We start from the raw sequence: 18,650 nt of genomic DNA on the forward strand, positions 1-18,650 counted from the left end.
ACGTGGTTGAGAAAATGTACACTCAGCATTTAAGAACTGACACCTCAATATTGAGTCTTCCTATCCGTGAACATGGAATCTCTCTCCATTTATTTAGTTCTTTGATTTCTTTCAGAATTTTGTGGGGGTTTTTTACTCATACACAATTTATTTTTTTTTTTTTTGGCTATATTTTTACTTGTTTTTAATTTTGGGGGTGCTAATGTAAATGGTCTGTGTTTTTAATTTCAAATTCCACCTGTCTGTTGCTGGTATATGGAAAAGTGATTGATTTTTGCCTATTAACCTTGCGTCCTACAAACTTGCTATAAGCATTTATTAGTTCTAGGAGGAGTTTTTTTTGGTTATTTCTTTTGGATTTTCTATATAATCATGGCATCTGCAAGCAAAGACAGCCCTTTTCTTGTCTTACTGCATTAGCTAGACTGTTAATGGTGGTGTTTTACATTTCAAACTTTTGATATATAGAAAAGCAACTCTGTTTTCTTGTTCCACCTGGCTAGAGTTCCATCGATTTTATCTTTTGAAACACATAGCTTTTCGTTTTGTTGATTTTTGTTTTCCTGTTTTCAATTTCAGTGATTTCTGCTCTAGTTTTTATCACAATTACTTGTGTTAATTATAAACACAGGATAAAGTAATATGGAACTTAAAGTACATCTTAAAGCATTTATTTTATAATATCTGTTAATAAATTTCTAAGAAACAAAGAATGCTTTAGTCTACTTAAGAGTTTAATCTTAAAGATAGTATGATACAAAACTCATAAATAATGAGCAAAATTCTTAGTAACTTATAGAAATGTACTTTATTTCATGCAAAGCTACATAATTTTCTATATTTTAACAGCTAATCAAATAAACATTTCAAAAAATGTATTACATCACAATAAGTTAAAATACTACAGAGCAATTGCAAGCCCATGAGTTTGTCAAAACCAAACTGGAAACATTATGCATAGATAAGGCCAAAGATGCTAATTTACTTAATAGATAGCACTTTGCAGCTTTTTCCAAATACATATTTGAAAATGTAATGAGAATTTGCAGAGAAAAATAGTTAAATCCACAACCCACTGATCAGATATACAAATCAGGTAGTAATAGCTGATTAAAGATAAATTTGGCATCATGCACCAAAATAAACATGATGAACATTTTGAAAAAGTATGATCAGATACACATTTGAAAAAGGCTTATCTTTTATTTCACCTAATCCATTGAATTAGATAATTAGCACATACTTTATTAATGCAACACAGAAATTAGGCTTTTGTTATACTTTGTTTGGGTACTGGTATATATAAAAAGATACTAAAGAGATATAGGAATATTTCAAATTCACACGGGACTAGTGAACTTTAGAATATTGCCCTAAGGAAATAGGTTCTGGGCAGAATTTATTTGAGAAAGGTTTTTTTAAACTACTTAAAAGCAATACTACAATTAGTTACTTACAAAACATTTTATAAAAATTAAATACTAGGAAGTAACATCAGTATCAGACCTCTTTTTCAATGGTATAATTTATAAATATATATTAGATTACAGTAATTTAAAAGACAGGTCCACATGTTCTCTACCTTCTAAAATGAGAAAAATTCTTCAAGCTTGTTTTCAAAATATGGACAAAAACAAATCCATTGGATTGCATTTAAAAAATAAATACACAGTCTCTCCCCTACAACTTTGTGTACTAAGTAGGGAAGATGCTAGCCAACTTCCTTTTGAGAAATACAACTCTAAGCAATTAGGTTGATAATATTTATATCAACAATATCAACTCAAAATGGTGTCATAAAGTCAGTTAATAAATTTTGACTTTTCCTTGTATGTCTGCCATAGCAAGACACTTTTTTTTCTCCACTAAGCACACTAGAATTACTTTTTGCAAAAATAACTTGAGATCAAAATAACCACAAAGGATTTTTAGGGGGAAAAAGTTAATTTTCCCCAGGGAATGTATTAAAAACAAATGTCTTTTAGGATATCCATGAGAAGAATGTGTCACTTTTCTTGCTTTATTAACACACTTAATATTACACCAAGGCTTCCATCAACCTCAATGGACAGATCTTTTGAAAATGAGAATAAAATTTTAGGAATATTGGGCTGAGCGTGAAAGAAATGAAAGGTGAGGGCATGTTTCCAGGGTGGTGGGGCTGGGGACAGAGCAGGGCTAGGGCCTGCTCTGAGCCGCAGGTGGCTCACAGGACCTGGCTCCCTGGAAACTGGACAAGGAGCTACCTGCCGGGGCTTCCAGGAACAAGTCACTGACTTGTAAAGTACCCTGTACAGAGGGAATTCCTATTTTAGGAGGCCGACTCTAACCCTCTTATATGTTCCCACCTCTCCTAATAAAAATTTTAACAGTGATGTCATATTGATGAATTCCTTTCATTAAAAAAAATGTCGAGTGTGTTTTTTTCTTCTCTTTTAATCCTCATCTGATGACATTTTTTTCGTTCCTTTTAGAGAGGAAGGGAGAGACAGAAATATCAATGGGAGAGAGAAGGAGCGATTGGTTGCCTCCCATAAGCTCCTGGACCAGGGATCAAACCTGCAACCTAGGTACGTGCCCTGACCGAGAACTGAACCTGCAACCTTTTGATTATAGGATAATGCTCCAACCGATTGAGCCACTCAGGCCAGGGCAGTCTCAAGATTTTTAACATTTTTTGTTTTGCTTTTTTAACAATCACTGCTTTTGGAAATACATTTTTATGCTAACACATTACACTGAGAACAATTAGTTTTACTGAAGCGCCCTCCTTAGCAATCTGAAAGACGACACACAACCAGCACTGGTCAAGTTTACATTCAGATGTCATGCAGTTGCCTAACAAAACATGTTTCACTACTTTAGGTGAAAAACAGCCATTTAACTAGTGGGATTTGTAGTTGAAACTAGTTCCTTTTGAGTGTACTGTTATCAAAAACAACTGTGTACACAAAACTACAGAAGAATAGAGGGAAAATACAATAAAAAATAACAGAAGAAAAATCTGTCAAGACTAAAAGCCATACTCTAAAGAGAGACCTCATAAAGAAAGGAAGGTGTAAGTGGAATGAGAAAGGGAAGTTAAGCCTCTACACCCATTTTCTTCTTATGTTTAGAATTCAATACAATACAACCCAATACACTTTGGAGATTCAAGTATGTTAAGATTTTTCAGGGATAAGTTTTGTCTCTTAGTGTAATTGTTCTTGTGATTTTCAAGCATGGTCCATTCAAATCACAAATATAAAACTCACGCAACTGAACTGTGTGAATTATAATCATGGAGAGTATGTTTTTTCTTTTAAAATGGTAACCAACATACCATCAAGAACACTCCCTAAACCTATTAGTTATAAAAAAGTTATAAAAAAGTGAGGTTTGCTATTGTACATAAATTAAATTCCTTCATTAATATGCTATAATATACTTAAGAAAGCACACACTGCCTTTCCCACCCACATTTCATTTCCTTTGGGTACACACAAAGCATACATTTAAGAACTGAGCATCTAATCCAATGGAAGAGTCCAAAAACAAATCAACTGGCAGCAATTTGTTTTTGAAGGTTTATATTGCCAGGCTCTCTGATCTGTTTTTTATAAATATAGAACCATTGGATATTTTAATTTAGCTCTTGTGAAACAAGGGCCTCTTGTGTGATGCAATTATTCCAGAGCCCTTGTATTCATTTGGTAAGAGAATAAATTCTAACAATTAGGCTTATACCTTATTTCCTATTTAAATAATAATTTTTACAAAGATGCCATACTGATAATGGATTATTGACAGAGTAACAAAACAATGTGCAACTTACAGGTGATTTATGAAGTTAGTGGATTATTAATTACTCTCTGCAGTGATTATTTTTAATTACTGGCTTACTGAATATCCTTCTTTAACAATTATAGAAAAATAATACAGAAAATTTAATCAGGTAACTATTATCACGTAGAAAAGACATCAAAAGGTAACTGCTGGAAGTAACACTTCAAGAGATGTACTTTGCATGTAAAGTGTATTAATTTCATAGTAATATTTTGCAGTAGATGTTACTATTTTAATAAATTTTTCAAAAAATAAATCTTTTGTACTTACTATAGTCTTTTAAACAAGAAGGCTTAATAAATATTAACTTAGTTCCCTGGCAATAAACTCTTAGCTTTCAGGGATTAAATCACTGTCTTCTGAACTCACCTAGCCAGGTTAACTTTCCAGTATGATCATATGTAAAATCCTGCAAGATTAATTCTCCTTAAAAAGTTGAGTACTCTGGATCACTTAACTCAGAAGTCGTAAGGTGATCTACTGTTCATGAAGTATATTTCAATTATTATAATCATAAAAACTTAACAATAAAGGCAAGTAGTATATTCCCTTCCACTTTCCTATCAATTTATCTTCGGGCATTATGAGTTATAGAACTAATTGGATAATTTCTTCTCTTTTTCTGCTTCATTTTTACAACAGTATCTGAGTTTTATGACAAAACCTGATAAAAACATTATACTTAAGGAAAATATTCCAAAGACTAAATAATAAAACAATACTATTTTCATAGGACTTCTGGTGAATTTTCCCAAGAGAGTTTTTGCTTTGGGGACTTGTAAGATTCTCTGTAATAAAAAGAACCTAGATCCCTCTGTGGGGTGGTCACTTCCCCATCCAACACAGCTAACAGCTAACTTTGTTTTCTTTTTAAGCTCCACACGTAAACCTCAGCTCAATGCCCTCACAATAGCTTTGTGAGGTAGATCAGGAGGTAAACAGCGAGTTCCTTCTTCATTTTACAAATGAAGAAACTGAGGCACTGAAAGGTTCCATGACTTGCCCATGGTATTCAGAGGTCAATCATGAAATTACAATCAGCACTGAATTCCCTCTGCTCCTGGCCTGCTGCCCTGTACCACACGTCAGATGGAGGCTGCGTGTGCGCGATCTCAAATGGACACTCTACATGACCTCTGACTAAGAGGAAGACCTATCCATTGATAATTACTTTAAAAGGGAGCCAATCAAAAAAAATCATAAAAATTGAAGAAAATTAGATAATAAGATACACCATTCCTTTCAGTATCTGCATAGATCTGAGTCTTTAGAAATTTACAGGATAATGCTAAGTAAAGAGGAAAACAAAAATTAAAAGTTATGATTCAGGGAAAGATTATCTTCAAGAAACATACTATCATATTGTTAGAGTGGCTAAATACTTCCTCTTCAAACTGGAATACTCAGGAGTGAAAGCGAGCACTATGAAAATCGCACGGTAGTAGGCCGTCAGCAGAGACGGCAGCGGGCAAGCTCAAGTGCAGGCACCGTGGGGCGACTCCACAGCACGGCTCTCCTGAGGCCTGCAAACATCTTAGGAACATAAAAGCTCTGCAAGCATGTTGTGCTCAAATGCATTCACTGTGTAATGTGATGATTTAAAATATAATACCTAACTCTAACTTAAACACAAAGATTAAAAAAGTCAATTTAAAATAATTAGCATGTTTGACCAATAAGCTAGTACACTCTTCCGCTCCCATACGCAGGCATGCCTCATTTTATTGTGCTTCGCTACATCTTACCCCACAGGTGGCACTTTTTTTATAAATTGAAGGCAATACCCTCCACCAGCAAAAAGATTATGGCTCACTTTATTGCAAGACTCACTTTACTGCTGTGTGATATTGTTTGGGACCGAATCCACATCTCCAAGGTATGCCTGTAGTTTTCTGTTTTCTATAAACTATAATTTAAGTGTTAGTAATAACACAAAATGGATTCACTTTTTACCTTTGAGTAACCAGATGTTCTTTTTCAAAAAGCATAAACATGCACCTTAAAAATTAGAGAATTTTGTGGGAACCTTTGGTTATTAAAAAAAATCCTACTATTTACAATTAATGTGTAGGACTCTCCTTAGATGGTATAATCAAAACAAACCAACACATTCAATGATAAAGGTGAAATGAAATCTTTTACAAAGCAATACCAAGAGCATACAACGATTTCCAGTTACTACCAAAGAATGGAAGAATTATACACACGCTAAGACACTAACACCATCGGTTGAAGTGTAATCTTAATTGTACATGCAAAAACCTCACTAATAGACATACAGAGTTGAAAAAGAGCTTTTTACATTCAGTTATGTCTGTAAGTAAGCCTTGTTCTAAGACATAGGTTTTGTAAATATGGATACTTGAGGTCTCCAATTCTTTGGGAAACAGAAGCTTAACATATTCTTTAAAAAGAGCAAAAATGTAAATCAAAATAGAATTGTATCATGTTATTTAGTTTGACTTAGGGCTGCATCAGAGCTTTAAATCAACTTTCCTGGAAAAGAAAATCTGAAACAAACTGAATTACATGATCTCAACATAGTGATCTTTATCATGAATTAAATCCCTCCACTATAACTGTACTTCTAAGGCAGACTCTTCAGAAAAGGCATGTAATAAATTCTTTTAGAAAAGATGCTACTCTATTCAATGCAGAATAAACTATTATTACTAAGATGTGATTAATTTTCAGTGTATTTTTTATCCTGACACTTTTCACTGAGAATACAGTGTAAATTCTAGGGTACACAGACGTTCATAAAGACTGAACTGATGTGTTGATTTTGGTTAGTTACTCCATAGATTCTTTCCAATTTTAAACATCATCAAATATTCTGCTGCGAGACATCGAGAGGTATCGTCCACCAGGCTGATACCTGAAAGATGGATAAAGAAATGATATGAGGTATCAAAAATAATAAAGGAAAAGAAGAAAATAAGAAGACATTAAAAAGAAGTGGCTACAAAATTTGCAAGCACTGTAATATCTCTCCAGCAGTTGAAAGCAGGAATTTATTTTCCAAGGATATTATCCCAAAGGGATTTATATAATTATAAATCAACCAACAACTAACTGTTTAGGGCCTAGAGTGCATGTATGATGGGGAGAGAGGTAAAAGAAGAGGCGTGGAGAGATGTAAAACACAGTATGGAACTTACTCTTGATTAAGAGGAAAACCTATCCATTGACAATTATTTTAAAAGGGAGCTAATCTAAAAAATATCATAAAAATTGAAGAAAATTAGATAAATAGGATACACCATTCCTTTCAGTATCTGCATAGATCTGTGTCTTTACAAATTTACATAATGCTACTCTTGATTTAACAACCACTCTTGATTGTTGAATATAAACAGAATACAGTTTTGCTATTTATAGGCAATAGTATAGCAAATATCTTCATGAACATCATATTTGCTTTTGTTTAATGATTTCCACATAACACTGTGGCTAAAAACACAGACTATGTAGCCAGAGTCCTGGGGTTTGAATACCTAACTTTGCCATCACCCAGACTCTGTGTGACTCTGGGTGAGTCGCTGAGCTTCTCTGGATTCAAATCCAACTGGATTTACTGCCACAGAATGATAGAGTATCATTGTAAAAGTGCTTAGTGTAGTGTCTGACACCCAGTCATAGCTAGGTGGCTATTGCTCAATAAGATAAATTTTATACATGAGGTTATCAGAAAGAGGCATTATTAATTTAAGATTCTTATTATCAATTTCAATTCTTGCTTATTTATAATGTCACTAGTAGTTCTCAATTAAGATTTCAATTACCGCCGCTGGATGCTACAATTTTAAAAAGAGAAAAGCTTTAGAAGGTATAATAAGGCATCAAAGGTTGCTTCATATATTTTTTATTAGTAGTAAAGATGGACACTTTCCTTATGTTTCTCTATCTTGTCAGGTCAGTGTGGAATTAAAATGTCAGAGGGCTGCTGGAGCCACAGTGACATAGCTGGAACTTGCCTTCCTGATTCCGATTCAAGAGGATCATCGGTAAATGCTTCTGCATTAAAATCCAAAGGTTCTGCATCTTGGAGGAGTTCTATTCGGTCCCTTTCAGTCCTGTTATTAGCCCTGGTATATTTGGATGCTGCAAGAAAAAAGAAAAAAAAATGTTTACTTTTCTGTTGTTTTTATGGGTCACAGTCTATGAACCCAAAGAAAAGTTAAGATTATAAAGGATCTGAATCTTGATTGTGACAATATTAAGAAAAGATAACTACATGGTTCCTTACAATCAGATTAAAATGATAAATAGTGTGATAGAAAATAACAAGAAAGTTCTCCCTTGTAGCTCGTCTAAGCTCAGAAGCAGGTATAGCGCAAAGACTTAATTACTATGAATCAGAGTTATTACTGAACTGGTTTTACTGTTGCATGAATTCTCCTTATTCATAATCACATATGAATTCTCCTTATTCATAATTAAATTCTGAGAACAGTAAAATTATTCATAATCAAGTTTCCGTCGGTTTTACAGTGAATCCAGGGGCTGTTATATCTCATTTCTTGGCTAAGATTTTCTTTAAGGTGTTCTCAATTCCAGCTATTTAAGAAAGGCCTGAATATTTTTCCCAAGAGACAAGATTTTAAGGCAGCGATGACCAAAAAAGAAAAAAAAAATGTAAGCTTCATATTTACTTCTGATTATTCTAGTCGCTACATTAAAAAAGTAGAAAGAGCTACATGAGATTAATTTTAATGCTCAACAGCCACATATGGCTAATGGTCGCCAACATCCTGGTCAGCAAAGACCCAAGGCACAGAGCCTCCCTTCCCTATGTGGATGCGATTTCCTTCACAGTTGCTCTTAAATCACTTTACGACAATGTTCTTTCAGAACACTTAGGGCAAACCCATTCTATCCTGTCCTGGACTCTCCCCTTCATCTTTTCTCTCCTTCGTTCAGCACCTACCGGTTGTCTACCACATGCCGGGTTCCCTCTAACTCATCACCCTAAGGCTTTATGTTTTCTCTTCTCTTAACCGCTCTCCCATTCCCTCAGATCCTTCTGCTCTGTTAACTCCTTTTCCACGGTAAGCAAGCTTCCAGACCTTCCCGTAAAACCCTCCCTCTATCTCCGAGCTCTCACTAAACTTTAGCTCTTTCCTCCTTCTCCTGCTCTCGGTGTCACTCAAACCCACCCTTTCGTCTCCATCTCCAGGGACACGGCCCTCCTCCCTTCTCGGCAGCATTACCAAAAGTGACAGTAAACTGGTTTCTGGGCCTCACTTCCCTGAAAATCCATGCTTTCACTGCTGTCTTAAGTCTTTCTAGATCAAAAATTTGAGCATGCTTCCTTCCAGGTTGAAATCTTATCTTTGGGACAAATTCCAAACTCCTGAGCACAGTAGTAGCTGTCTCCCAACCACCTCTGTGGCCTCCCCACTCACTGGCCTCCTCGCAGGGGTGCCCTGCCTTTGGGTGTCCCTGGGCCACACTGGAACAAGAGTCGTCTTGGGCCACACACTAAATACACGAACACTAATGGAAACTGATGAGCACAAAAGAGCTTTTTTATTTTATTTTTTCAAAAGAGAAATCACTCAGATTTTATTTTTTTATAAGAGATTATACCTAGTCTTCATATTCAAAATATAAAAATAAGCATTTAAAATACAGTTTCACTTTCAAAATAGTATAAAAGTACTTCTAATTAATATGGTTAGCTGGCTTTATGATCTAATTTGAACCAAATTTCAAGAGGGTCATAATGGAATTTCAATTAAGGCACTCTAAAGAATATAATGGAAAGTAAAAACAAATTATTTTACTAAAATCTCAGTGCAATATTGCAGTTGATGGCAGACATTTAAATGACATTTATTATCATAAAAATCTGTAAACAAGCTCTCTTGGTTGTTAATTCTGAAAGTGCAAGGCAATTTTTCAAGCATAGTGGTTTGAAAATGCTCTGAAATAGAATGGGTTTATAACTCGTGCTATCAATACATAGGGTGCTTGATAACATTATTATGAACTTCTCCTTTAATTTTCTTACAATGATATATTGTATTATTAAATACTATAGAGTAAGAAAGGCAAGAGGAGAAAAAGAATGGAAGACTTTAAGAGCAAGAGGTGTATCTCTTCCCCTTTTTCTTTTTTTGTCCTCATTCGAGGACGTGCTCACTGATTTTAGAGAGTGGGAAAGGGCAGGAAAGGGGATGGGAGAGAGAGAGACATTTATGTGAGAGAAACCAATGGGTTGCCTCTCGTATGCGCCCTGACCAGGGACCAAACAGGCAACCTAGGTACATGCCCTGACTGGGAATCGAACATGTGACCTTTTGGTTTACAGGACAACACTCCAACCAGCTGGGGCACACCAGACAGGGCAGAAGTATATCTCTTCCTCTTGATGTTCAATTTATTCCTCCATTATTTCATTTAATGCTAAATATGTGCCAGGAAATATTTGAGCCCTTGTTTTTTACAACCTACCAAATTAAAGTTCTCATTTATAACATGATACTCTACTACTTAACTAAGAAGATACTGTGTAACTAAAAGAAAAACAAAAAAAACTTTGTCAGTAGAAATGTCCTAGTTCAAATGTCAACTGTATATATTTGGTCAATATACTGATTCTATCCAAGCTTTAGGGGTTTTTTTGCTTTGTGTGTTTGTTTTTAATTAAAAAAAATTTTTTTTTCTTATTCAAATGCATTTGTCTCCATTTTCCCACCACTACCTTATCCTGCCCAACCCACCCCCACCCTCACCCCGACCCTCCACCCTCAATCCTTCCCTACTTTGTCTTTGTCCATGGGTCCTTTACATGTACAGTTTTGTGTTGGGCCATGTTCATAGCCACCCTGGGCCACATTCGTAGCCGTCCAGCGCTGCATGTGGCCCACAGGCTGGACACCGCTGTTTAGGCTCTAATCAGAGAAAAACATGCATTTCCCCAAAGGTTCTCTCCTGTCCCTCATTATTTCTTCTGCCTAAAACCCCTTCCCTGGCTAAGTACTGTCCTTTGCCACAGAAATCCTTTCCCAATAAAGAACCTGTTCCATCCCTGAGCAGAGTCCCCTCCGCATCAGGTGTGCCTTATCACGTCTCCTCCAAAGGCAGACCACCTCTGCCTTCTCCTCCGTGCTGGTTCTGCACAAAAACAGGTTTCCTGCCACCTTTCCAGGGGCAGATGGCAGCAGTAAGGATGTGGGCGGGGGGGGGCGGTTCCTCAACCCACTGGCAAATGTCTCCTGCCCAGTACCAGCCCCTCATTGAATTATGAGCATCTCAAGGATGGAAATTTATGTTCTCTTACCCCTGTATACTTGGGAAAGTACTTGACATACATGGGTCAGTCAGATTATTATAAGAATGACTGAATTTGGGCTTAAATCTACTAATACAAAAGTAAAGAAAAACATATTAAGTAAAAAACAGAAATCAGCACCTGCCTAGAACTTGCCTGGCATAAGCACTATTATTTAGGGCAGTACAACTACAACTGCCCACCTACACCCCTGACATCGTCTTCTCCTACCAGAGTGCGTATTTGAGTTTCCCTCCCTCCGATGCACTACAAGTTAAAAAAGGACAATCACTGCAGAACCCCATTTCTGAATGGGTATCCTAATCCTCAGTCTCTACGCGAGCTCTCAGAAGAAAAAATACCTCAGATGATACACTACTTACATCGGTTCGTACTAATATCTGAGAAACTGGACTCCTTTGAATCAATGTGAACATTTCTGTTTCTAGTGGAATCTTCTCTATTATGCCCATAACGTTCTTTCCATTCCTAGGAAAGAAACACAGATGAGTATATAACAAAAGAACTCACAGACAGAAAATAATTCATCAGTGTCAATAGATTACATATAGAGTAATGTAATTTAACTCTTTTCATTGGAAATTCATCAGATAATCAGTATAATTATCACAGTGTCTTTAAAAATCACAGGTCAATAATCTTTCTTATCTTTACATAATTTTAATAGTTTCCAAACTTAACTTTTACAGCTGAAGACATTTATAGGCATATTTGCTAGCTATGATTATTTTGTCATTCAATTCTACCTAAAATGTCAGAACAGTATTACAATTACAATAAACTTACCCTGACAATGTACAAATTATGAGAACACATAATAATTAGATGTTGACAAAATTTTCTTCCATTCAGATTAACTACAAATTTAGAGACCTCTAAACTCACTTGTGACAGCAAAATTAAAGTTGTATACAATGGCGATTAGATTAGGACTCACATGGCATTGTGTGCATTCTTGACTTCACTGAAACCATATTAACTAGGATTCTACTCATTAAACTCTTAGAATTGACAATTGAAAGGAGCATGATGAGAGGCCATCTAATTCAACCTCCCATGCATGCAGGGTTTCATTCTAAAGCAGCCGCGCCAGATGCTCTTTGGCTCTCATACTAGATGACATGGAAGTTTCCATGCATAATCACCCCTGCAGTTTTGGCAAACCGTGGAAATTTTCATAGAGAGGTGAACTCCATCTCCAGTAACTTCCACTCTCTGGTTCTAGCCACGGCTCTGCAATGCAGAACAAGTCTCCACGTACACGACACACACTACAGCACAGGACGGCGCTATCACGTCCTGAGGCGTCACTTCTCCAGGACAGACACCTAGAGGTTGAAAATTTGTGATGACTGTGACTAGATTTTTCTCATTTTTTCCTTTTCACTCTCTAGGAGTTTGCCTCAGCAGATAGAGTGAAGAAAAATTAAACAGGAATAAAAGCAATATTATATTATAAAAAAGCATAATTTTAAAGCAATCAAAATTACTTTAATATAAGTAAGACTGATAAATTTATTCACTCACTTAATAATTATTTACTGAGCACCTACCTAGCTCAAGACACTGCTAGATGTTGGACATGAATTTATTACTAATGACTTTTTAAAACATGGCTGACAAGACACCTAGCATGTACCTATGAAACTAGTCAAGTTACCTTTCTCTAAAAATATACCATGTCTTTCCCAATTATTCTCTGGTCTTTAGCCAATTATTCTAAATTGTAAGATTCTTATGATATTTCACATTAATCTTTAGGTTACAACAATTTAATAATTACTGTACTTACTCTTCTTCGATTTTCACCTTCTTCTTGCCTTTGCCGTTTTCTCTTCTCTAGAGACAGAAAAGTGGTCTCAAATTTGGTATAACATGGTTTAATTAGACGCAGAGTAACTGCAGTAAAGGTATCAGGCTATGACCAATTGCCTTTAAATTACTACAAAGTCAAAGGTGACAGGTTATGTTGGAAAGGACCTTAGACATCATTTAACCCCTCAGAGAATATCTTCTCTACTTTGGCTGGTGATGGCCCCTTAGGCTCAGGCGAGTTTTGAGGAAGAAGTTCTTCTTCAGGGTGACTTGAAATTTGTTCCTCTGTAGCTTCTCCTTTCTTTATGTCTTATCTTTTAAGTGAAGTTCATGCGTCTTTCTGCATAAGTGTCCTTCCCCCTATCTTCTTCTGGCTATATACTCAGTGGTTTTTCCCTCACACGATATGCTTTCTCCCCATACAATGTGCTTTCCAGACTCATAATTCTGGCCTCTAAATAGCTTCTGATTTATCATTCTTACTCTTGAAAATCTTACCAAGGACTGATATGATACTCCAAATGAGGTCTAATTAATGCAAACAGCAACAGAACTATTATATTAACTAGATACCACCTTCCCATGAGAGCATGTGAAGGCTACACTGACTTATTTTAGAGCTACAACAAATTTTGGCTTACATTTAACTAATGATCACATAAAAGCTCCAGACCCAAGCAAGGAGAGTACCAAAGAATCAATGTCCCAAAACTTAAGTTTTGTTTTTCTTTTTCCCTGTCTTGCCATCACTTGGACATCAGAGAATTTGGCACATTCAGTTTTGAGATTAGATTCTAGCAAAGTGCCATGTATTCCAATAGGTTGTTAATGATCATCCATCACAGTATAAAAGCCAGCCTTGGCTTGAATGATTTCCTGTGCAGTATTAAACTGATCCTTTTCTAAATTAATGAGTTTTATAGTTGTATTGAACTTGGCCTACCTGCCTCAAAGTAAACATAAAAATGACCCCAAAACAAGGGCATCATTTAGCAGCAGATGTACTAAAAAATTTCTGCTGCAGAATTTCTTAAAAACAGATGAGACAATCATTTATGCTTTCAAATTATTTTTGCTATGAAGGTTTTATGTAGGTTTTTAGTTAAACTATTAATTTCTTAAGATAAATTAAATATTACAAGTTATACAATTCTGTATTTTGAGACTTCGCACTTTCCCTTCATTTATTGTAAAAGACAAACCTTACCTCGCCTGATTAATTCTTTTCCTTCATCAACTAAGTCTGAAGTCATATCATTATCTCCCATGAACTGCTGGAAACCAAGTAGATTCAAGCAACGAGTTCCCAAACTAATAAAGTAGATTTTCAAAAGAAAAAAAAGCATTATTTCACATTGTAAGTGTTCAGATAAACTGTTTTTAGTGCTGTCACCCTCAAAGAAACCTGTATTTTATTATTAGTTATCACAGCAAGTTAATAGAGTTACATTAAGAAGTACTTACTTTGCTTTCTAAGAAGCTTATATACCCAAAAGTCCATGGACTAGGGTATGCAACATATGCCAATTTCTTAAGGAAACAAATTATGTTAGGCCATTAGCATACTTTTAGGAAATCATTATACCAGGATGCTAAACAATAGCTATAATACAAAAGCAGCCATGGCTGGGGTGGCTTAGTGGATTGAGCACCGCCTGCTAGGCAAAGGGTCACCGGCTGATTCCCAATCAGGGCACATGCCTGGGTTGCAGGCTAGGTCCCCAGTAGGGGGTGTGCGAGAGGCAACCACACATTGATGCTTCTTCCCCTCTCTTTCTCCCTCCCTTCCTTTCTGTCTAAAAATAAATAAAATCTTTAAAAAAAAAAAAGCAATTTATTCTTTTCTTACATCCAAACAGCAACTTTAACCCTGTTAACTCTGATTGTAAGTCCTCCCCTGCCCTCTCCATACGCACATTGTGGAAACACTCCCCCCTACAGTAAGAAGCCCTAAACTGCGTAGCTGTCTCTGGAAAGGCCTGAGCTTTGTGTAAGGTGTCAGTAAACAGCCTCACACTCTCTGGACAGTTAAATCTGAAGATCAGCTCTGCGTAGGAACGTGTCACTAGCAATCTGGGTATTACTTAGACTAATTATGGCAGCATTTCAAAAAAAATGGACCTATAAAATCAAGTTATAAACCTAAATCAATAAATAAGTGAAGTCAAGTTACCACTGAAATGTCAGCAAGACATTGCTTTATATATTCCTATAATCAAACATCTATTTTGAGAGATAATTTGAAAATTGAGAAATACAACCTTTTTTTCCCTTAAAGACAAATTGACAGTCAAAATTTTTCCTAATGAAATAAAAAAATAAAAAAAAACTCCTTAAAAAGTGTTAAGCTTAACAATTTTCCTTTTAGATATAATAAGTCCTTATATTTAAGATATTATGGTTGACAAAGCACTATCCCACCCATCTACTATTTGATCCATATAATAATCTAACAAGGTAAGAAGAGATGCTAATCTAACCCAAATAATTACTAACATGACATAATTTATACATCAGAAGCTCTGAATATTCATTAATAGTTTTATAAACTTTTCAAGGGAATAAACATATGATCAAAACTTAGCGTTGGACACCAAAAAGATAATTATTTTCTTCCTTTAATTCATGATTTTCACAGTATAAAGCTAAGTCTTTTCTACCTCACAGAAAAACGCAAAGCAAAAGATTTATTATCAGTTCATATAACAGTTTTATTTTAAATTATAATTCTTTAGCTCCTTTACCTATGAGGAGGTAAAATAAAGATATTTTTAAAAATTCAAGAGAATTTATTTAAAAGAACACTTGTCTATTTACTCAATAGTCTCATGTGGGTACATACATATTATGTCTAATAATTATATAATGGTATTATACGATTTAAATAAAAAGTAGTTGGATAAAATTTACTTGTTAGGAAAGCAAACTAACATCAAAAAACTATTTTTGAAACAGCGGCACTTTTGGCATGTCATGGAGCAGTCAGGCAGTGAAGAGGGTAGACAGAGCGCAGGATGAGGCACCCGACAAGCAGAGGTAGGGGCGACGGGCACTAGAAGCCAGGCAGAGTTGTCCTTTACCTCCTTTCGAGTCTTACCTCTAAGATTCCACCACTTTTTCTAATCCTGTGAAAAAGAGCAGCCCGTGTATTTCCCAGCCTTACGTGTACTGCCTGACTGTAGTTGCCCCTCACCTGACCTTACGTGCTGGCTACGATCTGAAGCATCAGGACACCCGGCAATGACTCTGGGGACAGCCCTAAGACTAAGTTATGTGACTAGAGAGAAGCTGGGCGCGGGGTGTTTTATAAGCTACACTGGCTGTCAGTGTCGAAGGCCAGGGCTTTGAGTTTACCTTCTGTAATTAATCCTATCTTTTGTAGCCTAAGTATTTGTAATAAGTAACTCGACCTCTCTTTTTCTGAGAATGTCTTCAGAGAAAGAGCCTTACCTAATCACCCAAGCAATCCCTTTAAACTCTTCTTTCCAGCATGACCAAAGCGACAATAAAACAAACGACAACCAGAACCCAATCAGTAAATATTTAAAAGAGCTTTAAGAAGAAAAGATATCCAGATCAGGCTAAGAGTATGTGGAAAAATAAATGATGTTAAGTTTCTTACCTAAAATAAGTAGCGATGCAGAGAATTACCACCAGCATAGGATAATATATATAGAATCCATCTGCAATAAAGGATAAAACTTTCATGGAACCCATAATCTGAGGAGCAAGAAAAAAGTAGAAAAAAAGTAAGTCAAATCAGTATAGTTCTCTATTTTTTTTTCCATCATTAGAAAATTCACACAAAACCACTTATATCAATAAATTTGGACTTTTCAAAAAGTACAAATAAAGCACTGAATGATTTTTTAGTTCTCATCACAAGGAAAAAAAACTGTCACTGAAGTGATGAATGTTAACTAAATTTATTGTGGTAATCATTTCACAATATATGTATATATCTAATGATTACATTGTACAACTTAAACTAATGCAATGCTATAGGCTGATTATATCTTAATTTGCTTATTTAATAAGGCTTTCTCCTAAAGAAAATTAATATTTTATAAACATCAGTGAAAATTATCACCTACATTACACTGAAAATATAAAAGTTAATATTATTATAGCTCTGGTCTATTGATACTACTCAGCTGGATGAGCTACGTGAACCAAAATGCATTTTTTAAAATAAAAAGGGGAAGGGACTAGTCAAAGAGCATGTATGAGTGACCCATGGACACGGACAGCAGTGTGGGAATTGACTGTGGGATGGATGGAGGAAGGCAAAGGGGAAAAACTGGGACAACTGTAATAGAATGACAATTAAAAAATCTTTAAAAAAGTAAAAGTAAAAATAAATAAAATTAGAAAATCAAAATCACTTATCCAGTCATTGGTAATTAAATATACAACCTTTTCGTTATTTCAAAAAGATCCAAATAATGCAATAGAACTTTTCTGCATCAAAAAAAAAATCCACAATAATAATATCCCATATAGATAACAAATCTAAAGAACTCTGTTTTCTGACCATACTTACAGAGGTATAAGCTGTCGGCTGCGTATTCTGGTGAGAGATGGAAGAATCCATATGGGTCAGACCCAAGAAATTAAGACATAAAGGAGGAGTCAAACGGCAAAATAACCTGCAATAAGCATTTATAAACAGAATATATAAAAAATAAAGCAGCAAAATATATTTTATATTATATTGAACTGTATTAGGAACATTTCGGATCACTCCAACAATTATTTTCTTCTATCTGTATTATATATATTTTGAATTATTAATGTGACTCCCCGTTACTTACTTGGGAGAGATTCTAAACTCCTATTAATCACATCTCCCTTAGGAACATCCGTACCTACAAGGCAGAACTGCAGCCCCGGGCTGCCTGCTGCGGCGGTGTTGCCACTGCTCTGTCCCAAGATCGGGGAGGTGCCTGTGTATGTGCTTCTTCCCCATCTACCACCTGTGCAATCTGTCTCAGCAGCATGACAAGGACAGGGACACCCTTAAGGTGAATCATACTCACTACACGAAAGATCTGACGGTGTATCAAAGTACGTCACTCTGATAACTATAGGTGTAAAGGATTGTTACAGCTCGATTTGTCCAGATAAAAAGAGAAACTTACAGAACTGCAGAGCTGAAGAAGAGGAGAGAGGGAAATGGAGGGTGGGAGAAAAAGGTGAAGGGATTAAGAAGTACAAATCCGTAGTTACAGGACAGTCACAGAGATGGAAAGCGCAGCATGAGGAACATAGCCAATGATACCATAACAGTTATGTAGGTGGGTACTTGAAATATCACAGGGGGACACTGTAAATTACACGACTGTTGAACCAGTATGCTGTACCTCTGAAACTAATACAGAATAATATTGAAGGTAAACTGTAACATGAGGAGTGCTTTCATGGTGATAGAATAGTTGTAGTTACAGGAACCTACATACACACACAAATAAAGGATAAAAATAATGAGAATTAAAGAAGATGTGTAGCCTAGTTAACAGTATCAATGTAAATTTCCTGATTTTGATATTGTAGAACAGCTCCATAAAATGTCTCCATTGGGGGAAGCTGGATGAAGGTGAAGAGGAGGACTCTTTGTATTATATCTGAAAGTTCCTGTAAGTCTATAATTATTTGGGGGAAAAGGGTGAAAAAAAAAAGTCTTAGAGAAGCTTTGTATATTGATCCCTCT

General features: G+C 35.7%; 1 protein-coding gene across 3 annotated transcripts in view; it reads right to left on the reverse strand.

The window, feature by feature from the left end:
• Positions 1 to 828: 828 nt before the first annotated feature.
• Positions 829 to 18,650, reverse strand: part of LMBRD2 (LMBR1 domain containing 2) — a 44,253-nt gene continuing 26,431 nt past the window's right edge. For all 3 annotated transcript variants that reach the window (XM_054583938.1, XM_054583940.1, XM_054583941.1), the window contains 7 exons: positions 17,484 to 17,589; positions 16,563 to 16,660; positions 14,148 to 14,251; positions 12,918 to 12,964; positions 11,488 to 11,593; positions 7,803 to 7,929; positions 829 to 6,703 (listed from right to left, as the gene is read on the reverse strand). In XM_054583938.1, the coding sequence (XP_054439913.1) occupies positions 6,643 to 6,703; positions 7,803 to 7,929; positions 11,488 to 11,593; positions 12,918 to 12,964; positions 14,148 to 14,251; positions 16,563 to 16,660; positions 17,484 to 17,589 (649 nt within the window). In that variant the 3' untranslated portion in view covers positions 829 to 6,642. The remainder of the gene's footprint in view (positions 6,704 to 7,802; positions 7,930 to 11,487; positions 11,594 to 12,917; positions 12,965 to 14,147; positions 14,252 to 16,562; positions 16,661 to 17,483; positions 17,590 to 18,650) is intronic.

Source organism: Pteronotus mesoamericanus, unplaced genomic scaffold (assembly GCF_021234165.1).
Source record: "Pteronotus mesoamericanus isolate MK-2021 breed Mesoamerican mustached bat unplaced genomic scaffold, CSHL_Meso_final contig_75, whole genome shotgun sequence".
Classification (NCBI taxonomy): Eukaryota; Metazoa; Chordata; class Mammalia; order Chiroptera; family Mormoopidae; genus Pteronotus; species Pteronotus mesoamericanus.